Below are 15,924 nucleotides of genomic sequence, written 5' to 3'. Positions count from 1 at the left end.
ATTATCCATGAATTCTTCCTCTTGAACAGGCAACCAGTATTCATGGAATCTTTTATTGATTGGGCAAACTGTGGGTTGGTTGGATTCACGAGGGTCTACACCAGTGGTGGCGAACCTATGGCACTCCAGATGTTCATGGACTACAATTCCCATCAGCACCTGCCAGAATGACCAATTGGAAATTGTAGTCCAACTGGCCATGCTGGCAATCCAATTGGCCATGCTGGTAGTCCATGAACATCTGGAGTGCCATAGGTTCACCACCACTGGTCTACACTAACTGGCCATTCATTTAGTCTGCCAACAGGTGTTTGAGCCAACCCAGCAGAGGTGACCTCCAGCCCCTTGAACACCAAGATGAACTCTTGGAGTACCAAGATGAACTCTTCTGGAGGACCAACATTCATGCTCAGTTGAAGCTACTGAGGGCTACATACACCGTAAGTGCACTCAGTTCACTTACACTCCACCTTTCTCATGCATTCAGGTAGTCCCAGAAAGTTCAATTACGAGCATCTCCAGGTAAAGGGATCAGGTAATAGGCAAAGAGAAAAATAAGCTGCTGCCAGTCACACTAGACCACACTAGACCAGTGGTGGCGAACCTATGGCACTCCAGATGTTCATGGATTACAATTCCCATCAGCCCCTACCAGCATGGCCAATTGGGAATTGTAGTCCAATTGGCCATGCTGACAGGGGCTGATGGGAATTGTAGTCCATGAACATCTGGAGTGCCACAGATTCGCCACCACAGCGCTAGACACAATCAATGTAATATCTTTTATCAGAACCACCCCAATGACACACAATGGAGTACAACTTTAGGAGAACATGAGAACTCTTCAGCACGCCAGACGTTACCCCCAAAGAATCTTTAAAATTAAGAAGGGGGGAAAAAACCCCAGATCTTTTCAGCCCACGTTCTTAAGATTTGCTCATGCCAGCATTCGGCCAAGATGGCGTGCCAGCTTGTCCTTTTGAATTACTGCTGGTGTGAAGAATACATACAAGGCCCGCAGTGTGTGTTCAACCCAGAGTCGATTCAAAGAGAGCTCGTTTCAAGTTACTCAAGGTAAGAGGCAATAAATCAAATCCTTCTTCGTCACAAAAAACGAATTCAACAAATGTCTCTCCAAATCAGCAAGACTCGAAAATCGCTTTTTGGAAAGAGAGATGAGAAATCGCTAGGAAGTAACTGTATTAACTTAGGAGATCCCCGAGGGACTTGATTTCACTAAGGAGACAAGCAATTGTTCAAAGCCACCTGGTGAAGACCCAGCAGAAATCTCAGGATGGCTTTAAATTAGTCCCTCATCAGCCACTGCCAATTATACAAAGATACTGAAACATTTTGTGATGCCTAAACCGAGCATTATCTGATTTAGAGTAATAACATTTAGAAAATGAGCTTAGCAAATATGTCAAATAAATTTACAAAGCACCCAATCTTGATTTTAACGTCCCAAAACCAGCACGTATGTGCAACTGTGCGCACGCACAAACGTATATCTGTACGTGCATTTTTGCCGGTCCCTCTCTGCTCCCTTCCTTCTCCCCTTTCCCTCGTCATTTCCTTTTATCCCTTTTCCTTAATTCCTTTTAGGGCAGTGGTGGCGAACCTTTGGAACTCCAGATGTTATGGACTAACCGTTTATCAAGCCACTGCCCAGCATGACCCAATTGTAGTCATAACGTCCTGGAAGATATAAGGCTTACGCCTACTGACACTGAGGGATTTCCCTGTGATCCCTTTTCCCGGATTTGTTCCCTCCCTCTAATTGATATGCTCGTCATACATTTGGTTTCAGGGCACCAGGAAACAGTAGAATATTAAGTCATGAGTTTTAATTGAATAATTTGATTTTATCTATTGTAATAAACTGCATGCAGATTCAGAGACCTTTATTAGGCATATACAACACAGGTTCAAAGAATAGGAATAAATCCAGTAAAGAACAGTGGAAGTCATGCAAACAGAATCCAAGGGAACCTAATCCAAAATACAAAGCAGAAGTCTGGCTACTATTTCAGTTACTTCCGCCTCAGGATTGTTAAGCAAAAAAGTCATTTTTTGCATTAGTAGGATGGTCCGAGTACCTGACCGAGATTAAGGCAGAAAAGACGGGCTTAAAGCTGTTGTACTTCAAAGAAGAAGAAGAGTTGGATTTATATACCCCCTTTCTCTCCTGCAAGGAGACTCAAAGGGGCTCACAAACTCCTTTCCCTTCCCCCCTCCCAACACCTTAGGAGGTAGGTGGGGCTAAGATGGCTCAGAAGAACTGTGACTTCTTCTGTCACCCAGCTGGTTTGCGTTGGAGTGTACAGGCTGATCTGAATTCCCCAGATAAGCCTCCACAGCTCAGGCGACAGAGCGGGGAATCAAACCCGGTTCCTCCAAATTACAATACACCTGCTCTTAACCACTATGACACTGCTGCTCCTAGGGCAGAAGAGCAAGATGTGCTCAAGGGAGACAGTATAAGAAGGGTACAAAAACTGCATGTTGTGAGCCGCCCTGAGCCCAGCTTGACAGGAAAGGACAGACTATAAACAAACATACAATCTGATTTTGCTATGTGGAAAGTTTTATGTGGAATTTCTTTTTAAGGGAATAATGTCTGCAAAATATGAAAGGCAATATAGTGTGTACTTTCTTTGCATTTAAGGGGGGGGGGGGAAGCACAGAAAACTGTTGGCATGAATGGTACAAACCTGTCCACAGTTACTACAGCCTGAGCCCACTGAAAGATTAACTGTTCAGAAGACTGGACTGCAACTTTCACAGCACTGCTCACGATCTACCTGGCACACAGGTGTCCACTCATTTATTGCGATACAATTAACTTCTCCCTGAAGTTCAGTTTCACCCTCACTCTCGAAAGGATCACTTGAATTGCTTTTTAATTCCAGATCCCCCTCCCCCAAGAAAGAAGAGACATCTCAATAAGAACTTTAGCCAGCCAAGCAGATGAATTCATAACTTCCTTTGTTATTTTGATGACTAACCTGTATATGTTGCGTTCTCACTCTTCCCTTGCCTAGTTCTCCAATCGATAAAACGTACATTTATACAGTGAGCAACTCCAAGGGATAACCACCCAGAAAACATTATTTAAAACTCTGAAACCTACCAAGCTTGCATAATATTGTGCTGGCGATGGCACTCCTTCACTGTTATGAAGTCTACAAAACAATGCGGCTTTGGAAATGGAGGGAAAACAAAGTCTTGATAAATGGTCCGCACACCCCCGTGTGTGACCCCAGACCATCTTCTCATGGATAAGCAACTGCCACATGTTCATTCATAGTTGAAAAGCAGATTCCAGTGGCTCCATATTCGGCCGTGCCTCCCAAAATCCGGGCAAGGCAGGGCAGCACAGCTGTCTTTCCCAGGGCTGCAGCATTCTCCCAAATACTGCAATGGGCACCTGAATGGCTGCAGAGGGTAGTTCGTGGCTGGCAGAGAAACTAGTTTCCATTTCATTCTGTCACGAGCACCATCAAGCGTCTGGAGGGGACAGAAACATACGTGGCAATCTGACAAAACCCCTTTGATCATTTTTGATTGATTTCAAATTAACGAAAAAGGTTGGGGCGAATATTGTGGACTATCAACCAAAAAAGGACTGTGTTCAAGCTGTCTGTCCAGTACACGCTTATCTTAGATTTACAGTACTGCCTAGTAGTAGAAGAAGAAGAGTTTGGATTTATATCTCCTTTCTCTCCTATAAGGAGACTCAAAGAGGCTTACAATTTCCTTTTACTCCCTCGACCACAACAAAAACTCTGTGAGATAGGTGGGGCTGAGAGAGCTCCAAAGAACTGTGACTAGCCCAAGGACACCCAGCTGGCATGTGCTGGAGGGAACAAGCTGATCTAGTTCACCAGATAAGCCTCCACAGCTCAAGTGGCAGAGCAGGGAATCAAACCCAGTTCCCCAGATTACAGTCACCTACCCTCAACCACTACACCATGCTGGCTCGTAAGAAGCCCCTTCCAAGCAGATTCCTCCAGATGAATGAATCACTCCACAGTGATATGGAGAATCAGAATGGAAATGTCAGACATCAGCAGGAACCACTCAGAGGGGCCTCCCACACTCCCGCTTTTCAAGACTCTTTTCCTTCAACAGAAGCGGAGGGGTTACAGAGCCACGGAGTGCCACAGAGAGACAACTGCCTTCCCCTCACATCACTGAAGGAGCCAGAGGCCACCATGTAGACAGGACACCCCTCAATCTTCATTAATGGTAAGCTCTTCCAGCTGGGATGGGCTCAAGGCCAGGAGGCAGCATCTAGAGCTCTCTCCATAACCTCAGACCGGTCACCGTTTCATGCTTCTTGGCAAAGCCATTCAAAGAGTGCGCAGAACATCGAAGCCTCTTGGGAGATCTCTGACAACCCATCAAGACAATTGGAACATCCACACTTAATAAAGAAGGCCAGCATGATGGAGTAGTTAAGGGGCGAGACTAGGACCCAGAAAATCCAGTTTCAGATTCCCACTCACAGCATGGAAACTTGCTGGGCGACCTTTAGCTGATCACACACTCTGGTCGGTACTTGGATGGGAGACCTCCAAGTAATACCGGGGTTGTGATTACTGTTGTTGTTGTTGTTGTTGTTGTTTTTATCTCACTCTCTCCTGCCACAGCAAGCTCAGAGCACCTCACAACAACATAAAAACAACAAAATTATAATACTGCAATGTTCAGGAATCCAAGACGAATGAGGCTAAACAGTAGTTTATTCGAGAGTCACTCAATAACAACGAACAACAATTACACACAGCTGCATTCATTAAATACAACACTGACCATCAATTATAGCTCCACTACAGCAACTGCTTTCAGCCAATACACTACAAATCCATTAAATTATAACATACGATAATACACTAAAACATATAAAGATGGCATGGAGTCCAACCAAGGATGAGACGGCTCAGATGAATTCCCTACCCTGTACCATAAAACAGAACAAGGGAGGGAGGGAGGGAGGGAGGGGGAGGAGAAGGAAGGAAGGAAGGAAGGAAGGAAGGAAGGAAGGAAGGAAGGAAGGAAGAGGAACAAACAAACGAAGGAACGAAGGAAGGAAGAGGGAGGGAGGAAGGAGGGAAGGAAGGAAGGAAGGAAGGAAGGAAGGAAGGAAGGAAGGAAGGGAGGAAGGAAGGAAGGAAGGAAGGAAGGAAGGAAGGAAGGAAGGAAGGAAGGAAGGAAGGAAGGAAGGAAGGAAGGAAGGAAGGAAGGAAGGAAGGAAGGAAGGCAGGCCAGCTATGATGGAAACTACTGATGCCCTCAACTGTAGGCCCGGAACTAAGGTAAGTCCTGCAGGTCCTGGTCTCATTTGATAGAATACTCCACTAGGCTGGCCCTGGGACTAGAAAGTTCTTGCTCTAGTTGAGGACAGTAGCACACTCCTTGGGCCAGGGACCACCAGCATGTTGTTACTAGCAGAGCATAACGGCCACTGGGAGACATATTGGGGAAGGTCCCACAGGTGCAGAAGAGGCAATGGCAAATCATCTCCAAATGTCCCTTGCCTTGAAACCTCTAGAGTCACTGTAAGTTAGGGTTATTCCGTAGGAATCGCTCCTGAAAGAAGGAAGCGACCTTTGCATTTCCCAGTAACTCACGCAGAATGCACAAATTGAAATAGACGCTCCAGAGATCATACAAATACCTGCTGGTGTTCATATAAAGCATTGATGGAAATATCATAAAGTCAGACAAGCGCCAGAAATTCTGTTGCTGTTTGAAGATGAGCCACAATTAAAATGTCCCCGAAGCCATTTTTGGTTTTAATTTCAACATTATTTCATTTTTCTTATTTCAATATTTCAGATAATATTGCAATTTAAACTGTGTCACCTCTTGATAGTTCTTTGGACTGGGGGGGGGGGGAATCAGGGGTAAGCGAAACGGCACTGAAGGAGAGAACAGTGAAATGAAAATTTGATTGTCCAAATCTTGTTAACCATCAACAGCAGCTAAAGATCAGGGGTTTTTTTGAAATTTAGAAAGCTGGAGTCAATGTAAAAGTGGATTCTAATCTGGGGAACCAGGTTTGATTCCTCCACTTGAGTGTGCAAGAAGCTTATCTGAGTGAACCAGATGTGTTTCCGCACACCTACATTCCTGGTGGGTGACCTTGGGCTAGTCACAGTTCTTTGGAACTCTCTCAACCCCACCTACCTCACAAGGTGTCTGTTATGGGGAGAGAAAGGAGCTTATAAGCCTCCTTGAGTCTACTTACAGGAGAGAAAAGTGGGGTATAAATCCAAACTCTTTTTCTTCTTTATTATTAGTGGAGAAAAGGGATGAAAATAAACAACTTCAATAATATATTTATAGTAAGTAATCCATTACTGGTTTGAGAGAGAAAGGAAAAGGATTAGGCTTGGCTGCTATAATCTATGATCTGGCTTATAATGTTCACAAGTCCTTTTAAAACTTGCAAAAGACATAATGCGCAGGAAGGACTGCCTGTTTAGCAAGTTATTTTCTTTTTTTATTTATATGTATGTATTTATTATTTAGATTTATTCCCTGTCCTTTCGACAGTCTCAGGGTGGGTTACGATAAACATTTAAATTAAAGTTACTGGCAACCAGTTCCCCAATTTGGCTTGAATACGTACCAATCGAGTACTGCTTACACAAATTTTAAAACTAGGAATCTTCTATACAGATTAGATAAGCCATACCTAATCTAAAGTAAAATTTCTAGGATATATAAAATGTTAAGACTTTATCGTCAAGAAGAACAGCAAGTGAAGATGTAAGATAAACTTAGACAGTACAAAAATCTCTGTAGAACCGGTACAGTGGAAACACTCGCTCATATTTTACTTTACTGTGAGTGATAGAGGGATGATAAAAGTCATTTAATTTCATGTTTGCTGCATAGAGTCTTTGGTCACCTTGGTCATCCTGATGAGTCTGTGGTAAACTATCTGCTTGCTGATAAGGATAGCGCAGTTTCGTGTACAGTAGCAACAATCTGCTTCAATGGCTACAAAATGTGGAAGGTTTTGGTTGGTAAATCTATTCGCTTAATGATTTTATTGAACTGTTGCTGCGCAACATCACTCGTTTTGGTGTTTTACTGTGCCGGTCTATGAATGTATTTCGCAGAGGCGTAGCAAGGGGGGGAAGTGCCCGGTGCACTGGTGCGTCCTCTGCCCCGCCCCGCCCCCGTAATGCCCTTGTCACATCCCCACAGGGGCGCGCGCCTAGTGTGTCACGCATCCCCCTGACCCTACGCCTCTGGTATTTAGTAAACTGACCCCTGATATTCAGGGATTCATGCAGAAATATGGGAATGGTTTGTCACTGAGTGTCTACCTGGGGGACAAATGTTTCACATCTATGAACAGACTAGCGCTATCCCAGAGTCAGTGCAAAGGATAGCACAAGTATGATTGCCAACAGACCTGGAGAATATATCCTGTTTTTTAATAGAAACTTAAAATATGGAGGGGGGCAGCTTAAAGCTTTATTTATACTATGCAGGTTAATATCATCACCTGGGAGCAATATCCCAATAAGCCTTTATTTAAAAGACAGGGAATTTTTTCCTACATGCAAATAGGATCCACTGTATTGTTGAAGGCTTTCACTGCCGGAATCACTGGGGTGTTGTGGGTTTTCCAGGTTGTATGGCCGTGTTCCAGTGGTATTTTCTCCTGACATTTCGCCTGCATCTGTGGCTGGCATCTTCAGAGGATCCTCTGAAGATGCCAGCACACAAATTCTGGCTTTCAGGCAAAAATACCGGGAAAACCGCGCTACAACTTCGGCTCCTAACATGATTCCGGCTTGATCCTTCAACAATCGAGTGAATCTATTCTGTCTCTCATATGTTTGTACTTGATGAACATGCAATAAAGTAAGGAAATATTTGAAATTATCACTACCTTTAAGAAGTAATGTTACTTTTTAAAGGATAGTGTTGATAAAAAAGTTAACATTGAATCTCTCATTTTTTAGTATATACTAAGCCCCTTCCGCACATGCAGAATAACGCACTTTCAGTTCACTTTCACAATTGTTTGCAAGTGGATTTTGCTATTCCGCACAGTAAAATCCAGCTGCATTGAAAATGGATTGAAAGTGCTTTATTTTGCATGTGCAGAAGGGGCCTAAGAAAACATCCATCTCAACGTGAAGCTCAGAGATAGTGAGTGGTTCAGAAGCTGAACGGGCTTCTCTAGCATGCCACCCGTGGTTCTTCCCCAGTGGCACTATTCCCCAGTGTGGCACCTGTCTTGTGTTCCCGGAATGTGAGCAGAAACAGCTGCCACCACAGGGACTGGAGAACAGGCAAGTTGAAGGCCTCTATGCTAGGGATAGAAATAACAGGCTCACCCTTACCAATAATCTTCACCCTTCTCTGCAGCCTCTGCAGGAACGTAGCAAAAAGCACCACAGCACCCGCCCGGAAAAAGAGAAAGCTGGCCACAAGACCGAGGGCAAACACGTGGCTTTTTCGGTCTTGTGGCAACCGCAAGGGTGGCTCTCCACAAGCGTGGAGTGGACCGCCTTAGGTAGCTGCAACACTGATTTGCTATGTAAAATAATGGCCAATAGCAGCTCTCTTTGATCCTTAAAAGGGGAAATAAGCTAATTGTGCTACAACATCTACATTAGTTACAAAAAGGGAGAGAATATACAATTCATCAAATTAATTGCCTTGTATTTTATTGGGGAAAGAAAGTACATTAATCTTTTGATGCATGCGCTTAGTCTGTTAGGATTACAATGGCATTACAGTAGTGTTATAATTGGGGACGGCGGTGGCAAACTACCCCGCAAACATAGTCTGCCTAGTAAATGTCATGATGTGATGACCCCCCGTGAGTCAGTAACAATTCGGTGCTTCCTTTACCTTTTAAACATCATAACAGTGTCTACTGAAAGTGTGAGAAGAAACACTGAGTTCAAACACAGTGTTGCAAGATTTCCTAATAAAAGACTGCAACATTTCAAGCTGAAGGTATTCCCTTATGCTCTTTTAGACAATAGTGGCGCTTTTTAGGTCCACAGTAGAATACGCCGAGACTGAAATGCTCCCCCGCTAATTGTGGTGGGTTTTCTGGGCTGTGTGGCCATGGTCTGGTGGATCTCGTTCCTAACGTTTCGCCTGCATCTGTGGCTGGCTGGCATCTTCAGAGGTGTATCACAGAGGGAAGTCTGTTACACACTGTTACAGCCTTTGACAATACATTGAACACTTCTCCTGCTAGTTTTTTAACATAGCAGTGTTTGGTGTCCACTTTGTGGTCTTTTATTCTTCTACATATAGACTGATTTGTTGGTCCTATGCAGGCCTAGCAGACGGGCAATGTTGGCAGATATATACTGCACTGGAGGATAAGCAGGGTAAGATGAACAGTTCCGCGTTCTGTACCAGAAATATTGCAACCATATGTTCTCTCTTCGCTTGAAAAACATAAAAGAAACCTCACAAATATAACAACTCAAGACTGCCAAATGACAAGCACACATTGAGCCCAAATGCGTCCGTCTATGTCAGGGGTAGGGAACCTGCGGCTCTCCAGATGTTCAGGAACTACAATTCCCATCAGCCTCTGTCAGCATGGCCAATTGGCCATGCTGGTAAGAAACTGATAAGTGTAGTCCTAATCTGGAAAGAGCACTGATCTCGATATGCAGATGACAGGGAGAGACTTTATCCCTGCGTAGCACATCAAACTTAACAGTGGAAAGGATGCACTTTTCTTTCAAACAGCAAAAGCCCACTTCCTCCAAGATTTAATACATTTATATCCTGCCTGAAAGCCGCAGCTTTCAAGGTTAAGTTTTCAATGTAACGGAAACCCAAAGACAAAACACAAAGGATAAGAAGGAGCAACCAGAAAACTGACAGCAAGCATCACGCAACTACGTCAGAAGCCACCAAAGACAAACAACGCTGTCTTCCCCTTGCTCCTAAAACCCACTAGTGCTTGTTGTACAGAGCTTGGGAAGGAGAATTCTACAGGCAAGGCGCCACCACGCAAAAGGCCCTGTCCCCAACAGCTACACCTGAGCCTTTTGCAAAGGAGCAGGTAGCAGGCACACCGGCACCAACATACCAAGTCTTCCGGTGACAAACCAGTGACATGAGTTGAATCTGATAAGTTTTTTTCCTCTACACTTTGGCTCTCCATGCAAGCCATTACAGGCGAACTCCTTGCTAGACTAAGTAGTAGATCACCTTGGAAGGCAGAAGGGAAGACTCAAAGGCCACAGAAAGACATTTAGGCAGGTCAGTTTAATAAAAAAAAAACAACTTACATGAAAACATCATGCCAAGCACTTGAGCTGCTCCTTACAGGGACTGACAGAATTCCAGCTCTGGTAGGAATGGTTTAATTAAAACCCAGAATTTGAAATTCACGGACATGCTCATTCAGGCAACCAGCCAGCACATCCCGCCTATCCAGTTCAACACGGTCTGAAAGCTATTCCCCACAAGCCGGCAGGCCTGAATCCATAAACACCTTTTCAAACCAGCTGCCCTCTGGCCTCACCCTGCCTGAGAGAAACTGAGGAGGAAATGGGGAATTGAAAAGATAGAGGAGAGGTTGGCAAGGGGGCAGCTGGACCCCCAAAGCAGCTTCCCTGCTCTCTCCTTCTCTCAGCCTTCAACTGTCACCATGTCCTGCCGCAGCATAAGAGGGTTTTTACAAAATCCGAACTTAATCCATGGCTAAAGTTCAGTAGCCTTACCATCACAGCCACGGAGAATCACAACATTATTGCGCTACAGCCAGCTAGGAATTGCTGAGTGCTTTAAAAGCCCTCTGGTGACATGAGGTGGGAGCAAGTGGATGACACAAGAAAAATGGCACTTGTGTTGGTAAGAGCTCCAAAAATGCAGCTCTCTCCATGCTTTGCGGTCTTTCCAAACCCACTGTAACAAACCAGCTTTGGGAAAGATCGCAGCACGGCAAGGAAAAACCCACAATAAGAGCAAGTCGGGAGGAAGATATTGTGTAGATGCTCCACAAACCTACCTGCAGTCCGGATACCCAACCACAACGCAACCTCCCCCATGAAAGTTACCAAAGGCAGGCCCATGAATACTGACGCCACCGCCATTCCCTCTTACTTGCCAACTGGGAATTGCCAACTGGGAATTACTTGCCAACTGCCAATTGTGCCCCCTTCTCTCTCAAGCGCCTGCCCAAATCTAAACCTCCTCCTTGCCTGAGAACTATTATTAGGTGGCCAACAGAAGCCAAGGAACATGCCTTGCCCTTTTAATAAAGACCGAAGCTTTCATGGCATGGAGATCGATCACATCGATATCCCCCTCTTTTAAAGGGCCAGGCCAGTTTTTATCCAGGCCTGTTGGCAACCAAAATTCACCGAAACCGATTCTGTGGGGGGGAGTCCCTCATTGCCCTTTAACTGGGGGGCGCCTTCTGCCCAACGCTTCAGGGCAATCCCTCCATAAAGGGCAAAACGCCCCCTATGAGGAGAGGCGACTGGCCAGAGTCTCCCAGGGTACCCTCCCCCGTGGTCTACTTCGCAGGGCTGTTGTGAGGGGGCGGGGCGGGGGCGGGGCTTGCCTTCGATGGCGATGACGTGCTCTCGGATCTGGCTCTGCAGCGCCGGCTCCTCCACCCGCTCCAGCAGCTCGTAGATGGAGTAGATGTTGGGGTGCACCGACTCGAAGCGCCCGATCTCCGCCCGGATGGCGGCCGAGTGGGCCAGCTGCTGCTGCTGGTACTGCTGCTGCTGGGGCGGCTGCGGCTGCGGCGGGTAGTTCATGGCTGGCAGGCCCAGGGCCCCGCGCCCGCCCCTCACCTCATCGCCAGCCGCCCGAAGGGCCCGCAGGCCAGGCCATGGAGGCGCCGCCCCGCGCCCGCGCTCGCCCCGGCTCGACCTCGCCAACACGCAGCCACCCGCTAGCCCCCCGCGGCAGCCAACCACAACTCCCACAGCCGGACCGCGGCCACGCCCCCCGGCGTCACCCAGGCGCAAAGCGTCGCCTGAGGGCGGGAACCGGGTCCGCGGCATGCTGGGAGATGTAGTTCTCAGGAGCCCCGGCGGTTTCGTCCCGTCTCTTTCTGCAAAATACAGGGAATGGGTGTCACAGAGCTTCGTGGGAATTGTAGTTGGGGAAAAGTCGCTGAGCATCATGGGAATTATAGTTTCGAAAAAGACGCTATGGTAGCCCCAGTCTGATCGGCGGCAGAAATGAGCGCCTTTCTGCGGTTGGCCCCGCCCACCCGCTGAGGGGTTCAGTTCTGCCTTCTGCAAAAATGTTTTGCGCGCCTTGTCCCCATAGAGGTGGGACGCCCCACATGGGGAGGGGGGGGGGTCCACATCAGACGTGACACATAGCGTTGCCAATCTCCAGATGGGATAAATAATAAGGTTCTGCACCCCAAAGCTGAAAGCGCTCATGCAGTACATGTATTCAATAAATATAGAATATAATTTACAAAGGCAGTCTCACAGTTCTTCTGTTATTATTGCAAAGCAACAATAGGATGTACACTTCTCTATAGTGATGGTGAATCTCCCAGTGGGGCCTGGAGATTTTCCACAATAACTGACCACAGAGATCAATTTCCTTGGAAATGGTCGCTTTGGAGGGCACCGCAGCCCTACCGAGTCAGCTCTCCTCCAGAAGCTCTGCCCCCTCCCCCAGACTCCATGCCCAAATCTTCATGGATTTCCAGACCCAGAGTCTGGATCTTCCTGGCATAGTGGTTCTACTGCTTTGAAAAGAAAGTCTGGTGGCCCCAGCGGGGCAGGCATGGCAATGAGGTGACTTCTGTCAAGTATCTCTGGGACAGAACAGAAAGTAGGCTGGGAAGATTGGCAAGGAAGGCAGATTTTCTTGTGCAAGCCTCAGTGCCACTCAGCTGGGGACAGTTGCGTAAACAGGCTATAATTACCCAGTAATTATGTGAGCAGGTTAGCTAAATTCAAATCCAGTAGCACATTAGCACATGTCAAGTGACCAAGTTAGCTAAATTCAAATGCAGCACATTAGAGACTAAGTAGATGTTTGGGGTGTGAGCTCTCCAGAAGCAAAACTCCCTCTTTCAGGAAACTTTGACTCTTGGAAGCTCGTCCCCAGAAAATCTTGTTGTTCTCTAAGATGCTACTGCACTCAAACGTCATTCTTCTACTTAGGGTGACCCTGTAAAGTTTGCAAGGCAAGAGATGAGCAGGGGTGGGTTGCCGTTGCTTGACTTTGCATAACAACCCTGGTTTCCCATTCAAATACTAATCAGGGCTGACCCTGCTAAGTTTGCAAGATCTAATAAGATTGGGTAATGTGGGCAGAAAGTATAGGTGGAAGAAATGACCCAACCCAGTAAATCATCTGAATGGTTGATGCTAATATATGGAAGTCAGTGCAGAGGTGGGATCCAGCAGGTTCTCACAGGTTCCCAAGAGTAGGTTACTAATTATTTGTGTGTGCCAAGAGGGGGTTACTAATTGGGATTTTGCCACATAATTTTTGCCTTAGTTATGCCCCTCCTCTCAGCAGTAGCGCGCAGAGGTGCACCGGCATGCGTGGCAGCCTGCTCCTGCGTGCATTTGTTTCCAGCCCAAGGACCGCTGCAGTGGCTGCATCCTTACCACAGCCCCGCCCAGGAATGCCCCGCCCCCGGAATGCCCGGTCACGCCCCCGTCGTGCCCAGCCCCATTGACACTACGCCACAGTTTGAATCCCACCACGATGGGAACCTGTTACTAAAATTTTTGGATCCCACCACTGAGTCAGTGGATGAGTGACTGGCTTACAGGATTTTTATTTCCAGGAATTTTAAAATAACATAGACAATATCAAGAGATCTTTTAATTTATAAAACATTAATCTAATCACATAAGGGATAAGCAGACAAGGGCAGTCAAGAGATAGTTTATGGTTTTTCTGACTTCTCTTTGCATGAAATCAATGAACCTTTCAGTTCATCTGTGTTGCTGTTTACTTCCTGTGGAACGGTTGGCCAGCTGCCTTTCTGGACACTGGAACAATCGCTGCCTGTGAACGGAGAATGGGCCGGCTGGAGCAGGGGTATGATGCCCAGGAGGAAGAGATTTACGCTACTGAGAAAGATTTGGTAATGAATTCATCGGTATTTTTAGACCCAGCACTTTCCTTGCCAATTTTCCCCCTCTACAATGATATATTAAGCTTAATAGTTGATAGCCGACGCTGTAACCATTTTTGAAACGAGGAAAAAACATCTTGGTAAAGCCTTGTAAAGCAGGCTATTTTTAAAAGCAGCTATAAACTCATGGGAAATACTATTTAGTTTCAGTAAAATAGGTCACTAGGAACATCGCAGCTAGCAGTAAAAGAAACTGGTTCACTCCTCCGAGAGTTTAAAAATCCTACCAAAATGGGGCTGTACATCTCTCGCTTTACAAACACTCATATTACTTATTAAAAATCTTTATTAGCTGCCTTACAGGAACTCAAGGTGGGTTATAATGTAAGTTAGAGATTCCCAAAGTCGGCGGTACCAGACCCCTGGTGGTGGTGGAAACATTAAGGGGGCAGAGAGTATTGGGGGATGGTAGGGGGCAGGAATTCCTGGGCCAGCTGGCAGGAAAAAGGTCTTGTCCTTCCATCCTTGCCTCGTGGTGACTGTTGAATTTTAAAGGAAAAGCAGCAGCACCCTCCTTGCTGTGTAGCCCGGGGGGGGGGGGGGGGGGCCAAGGCAAAAAGCCCCATCACCCCTGCTTTGCAAGGAAAGATGTGTTTTTTAAGAAAACGCAGCACACTCTCCTCACTATTTTGAATTTGCAGTAGACCATTCATATATGGGGTGGAGGGGGGCACTAGGGACGTGTCCTGGACGCCAAGGGGACAGCAGCCTGAAAAAGCTTGGGAACCACTCATTTAAGTAATAATAAAATACAACCACATACATAAAAACAACTGGTTAAAATCAATAATTTAAAACTGCCAGTGGGCAGAACTAATCAAATGCCATCATGAATAACTGACTCACTTTACCACTGTTAAAGATGGCAGCAAAGAACTGAATTGACAGTGAGAGAGAGAGTGAGTGAGTTAGAAAAGGCTGCCCACAGTTTAGTGCCACAAAAGCTGCTTGGATCCATGAGGTTGAAGCCGGTTCCTGAATTTAGCAGTGATTTCCATTAGTGGAGTTCTAGAAGGCGATTGCTTGGGACAGAGATGGCCGGGGGGGGGGGGTCTTCTGAAGATCCTGGGGTGCAAAGTAGAACAGATAAAGGATATAAAGAACAAAAAAACATCACGTGGGTGAACATTTTCACACTGCATCAGAAACTTCAGAGAAGCTCTTTGGAATACCTGGCACTGACACTGACAGGACTAGAACTGACTCTGTGTCCCTTGCAGATGTTTGGTGCTCAGGATCCATGCATCTGGCACTTAGAAAACTGTCTGTCTGGAAGCACCCATCATTTGTAAATTCAAGGGGCTGGTAGCCGGTCCATTCCCCCCTGTTTATTTGTCTCATAACTTCAATTTCTTGGCGTCCAGCATAGGATAAAAAACGAGCTGGCTTTTAATAGTGTGACAAGCTTTGGCAATCAACTGGATGCCGTTGAAAAGGAGGCTTTCATACTCTGAAGGAATTTCAGTTCAATCCAGTCCAGCTCATGTGAGGAAAATGTCCATTGGCTGTGGGGAGTCTCACAATGTCGGCATTGAGTCTCTATGACACGAGGAGGCTGTAAAACAATGTGAACATGTAAAATGCATTACTATAAAAAGTTAATATGTACAGAGCAACGTATAACACTTAAAACACTTTGTATATTAAAAATTGAGATTAAAACTGAAATCGGTCCTAGAGAGAACAAATGCTGGAATGTATTTCGACACGGCTTCAGTCTCCATGTTGTCATGACCTGAAAGAACGTTTAAAAGATGATAATCTGCAGAACAGGA

The 15,924-nt window shown here is 46.0% G+C and overlaps 1 protein-coding gene across 3 annotated transcripts in view; it reads right to left on the bottom strand.

The window, feature by feature from the left end:
* Positions 1-11,942, bottom strand: part of AGAP1 (ArfGAP with GTPase domain, ankyrin repeat and PH domain 1) — a 426,302-nt gene extending 414,360 nt beyond the window's left edge. For all 3 annotated transcript variants that reach the window (XM_048500437.1, XM_048500447.1, XM_048500456.1), the window contains exon 1: positions 11,582-11,942. In XM_048500437.1, coding sequence (XP_048356394.1) covers positions 11,582-11,783 — 202 coding nt within the window. In that variant the 5' untranslated portion in view covers positions 11,784-11,942. The remainder of the gene's footprint in view (positions 1-11,581) is intronic.
* Positions 11,943-15,924: the final 3,982 nt, after the last annotated feature.

Source organism: Sphaerodactylus townsendi, linkage group LG01 (genome assembly GCF_021028975.2).
Source record: "Sphaerodactylus townsendi isolate TG3544 linkage group LG01, MPM_Stown_v2.3, whole genome shotgun sequence".
NCBI lineage: Eukaryota > Metazoa > Chordata > Lepidosauria > Squamata > Sphaerodactylidae > Sphaerodactylus > Sphaerodactylus townsendi.
This window is presented reverse-complemented; position numbering and strand designations above follow the sequence as displayed.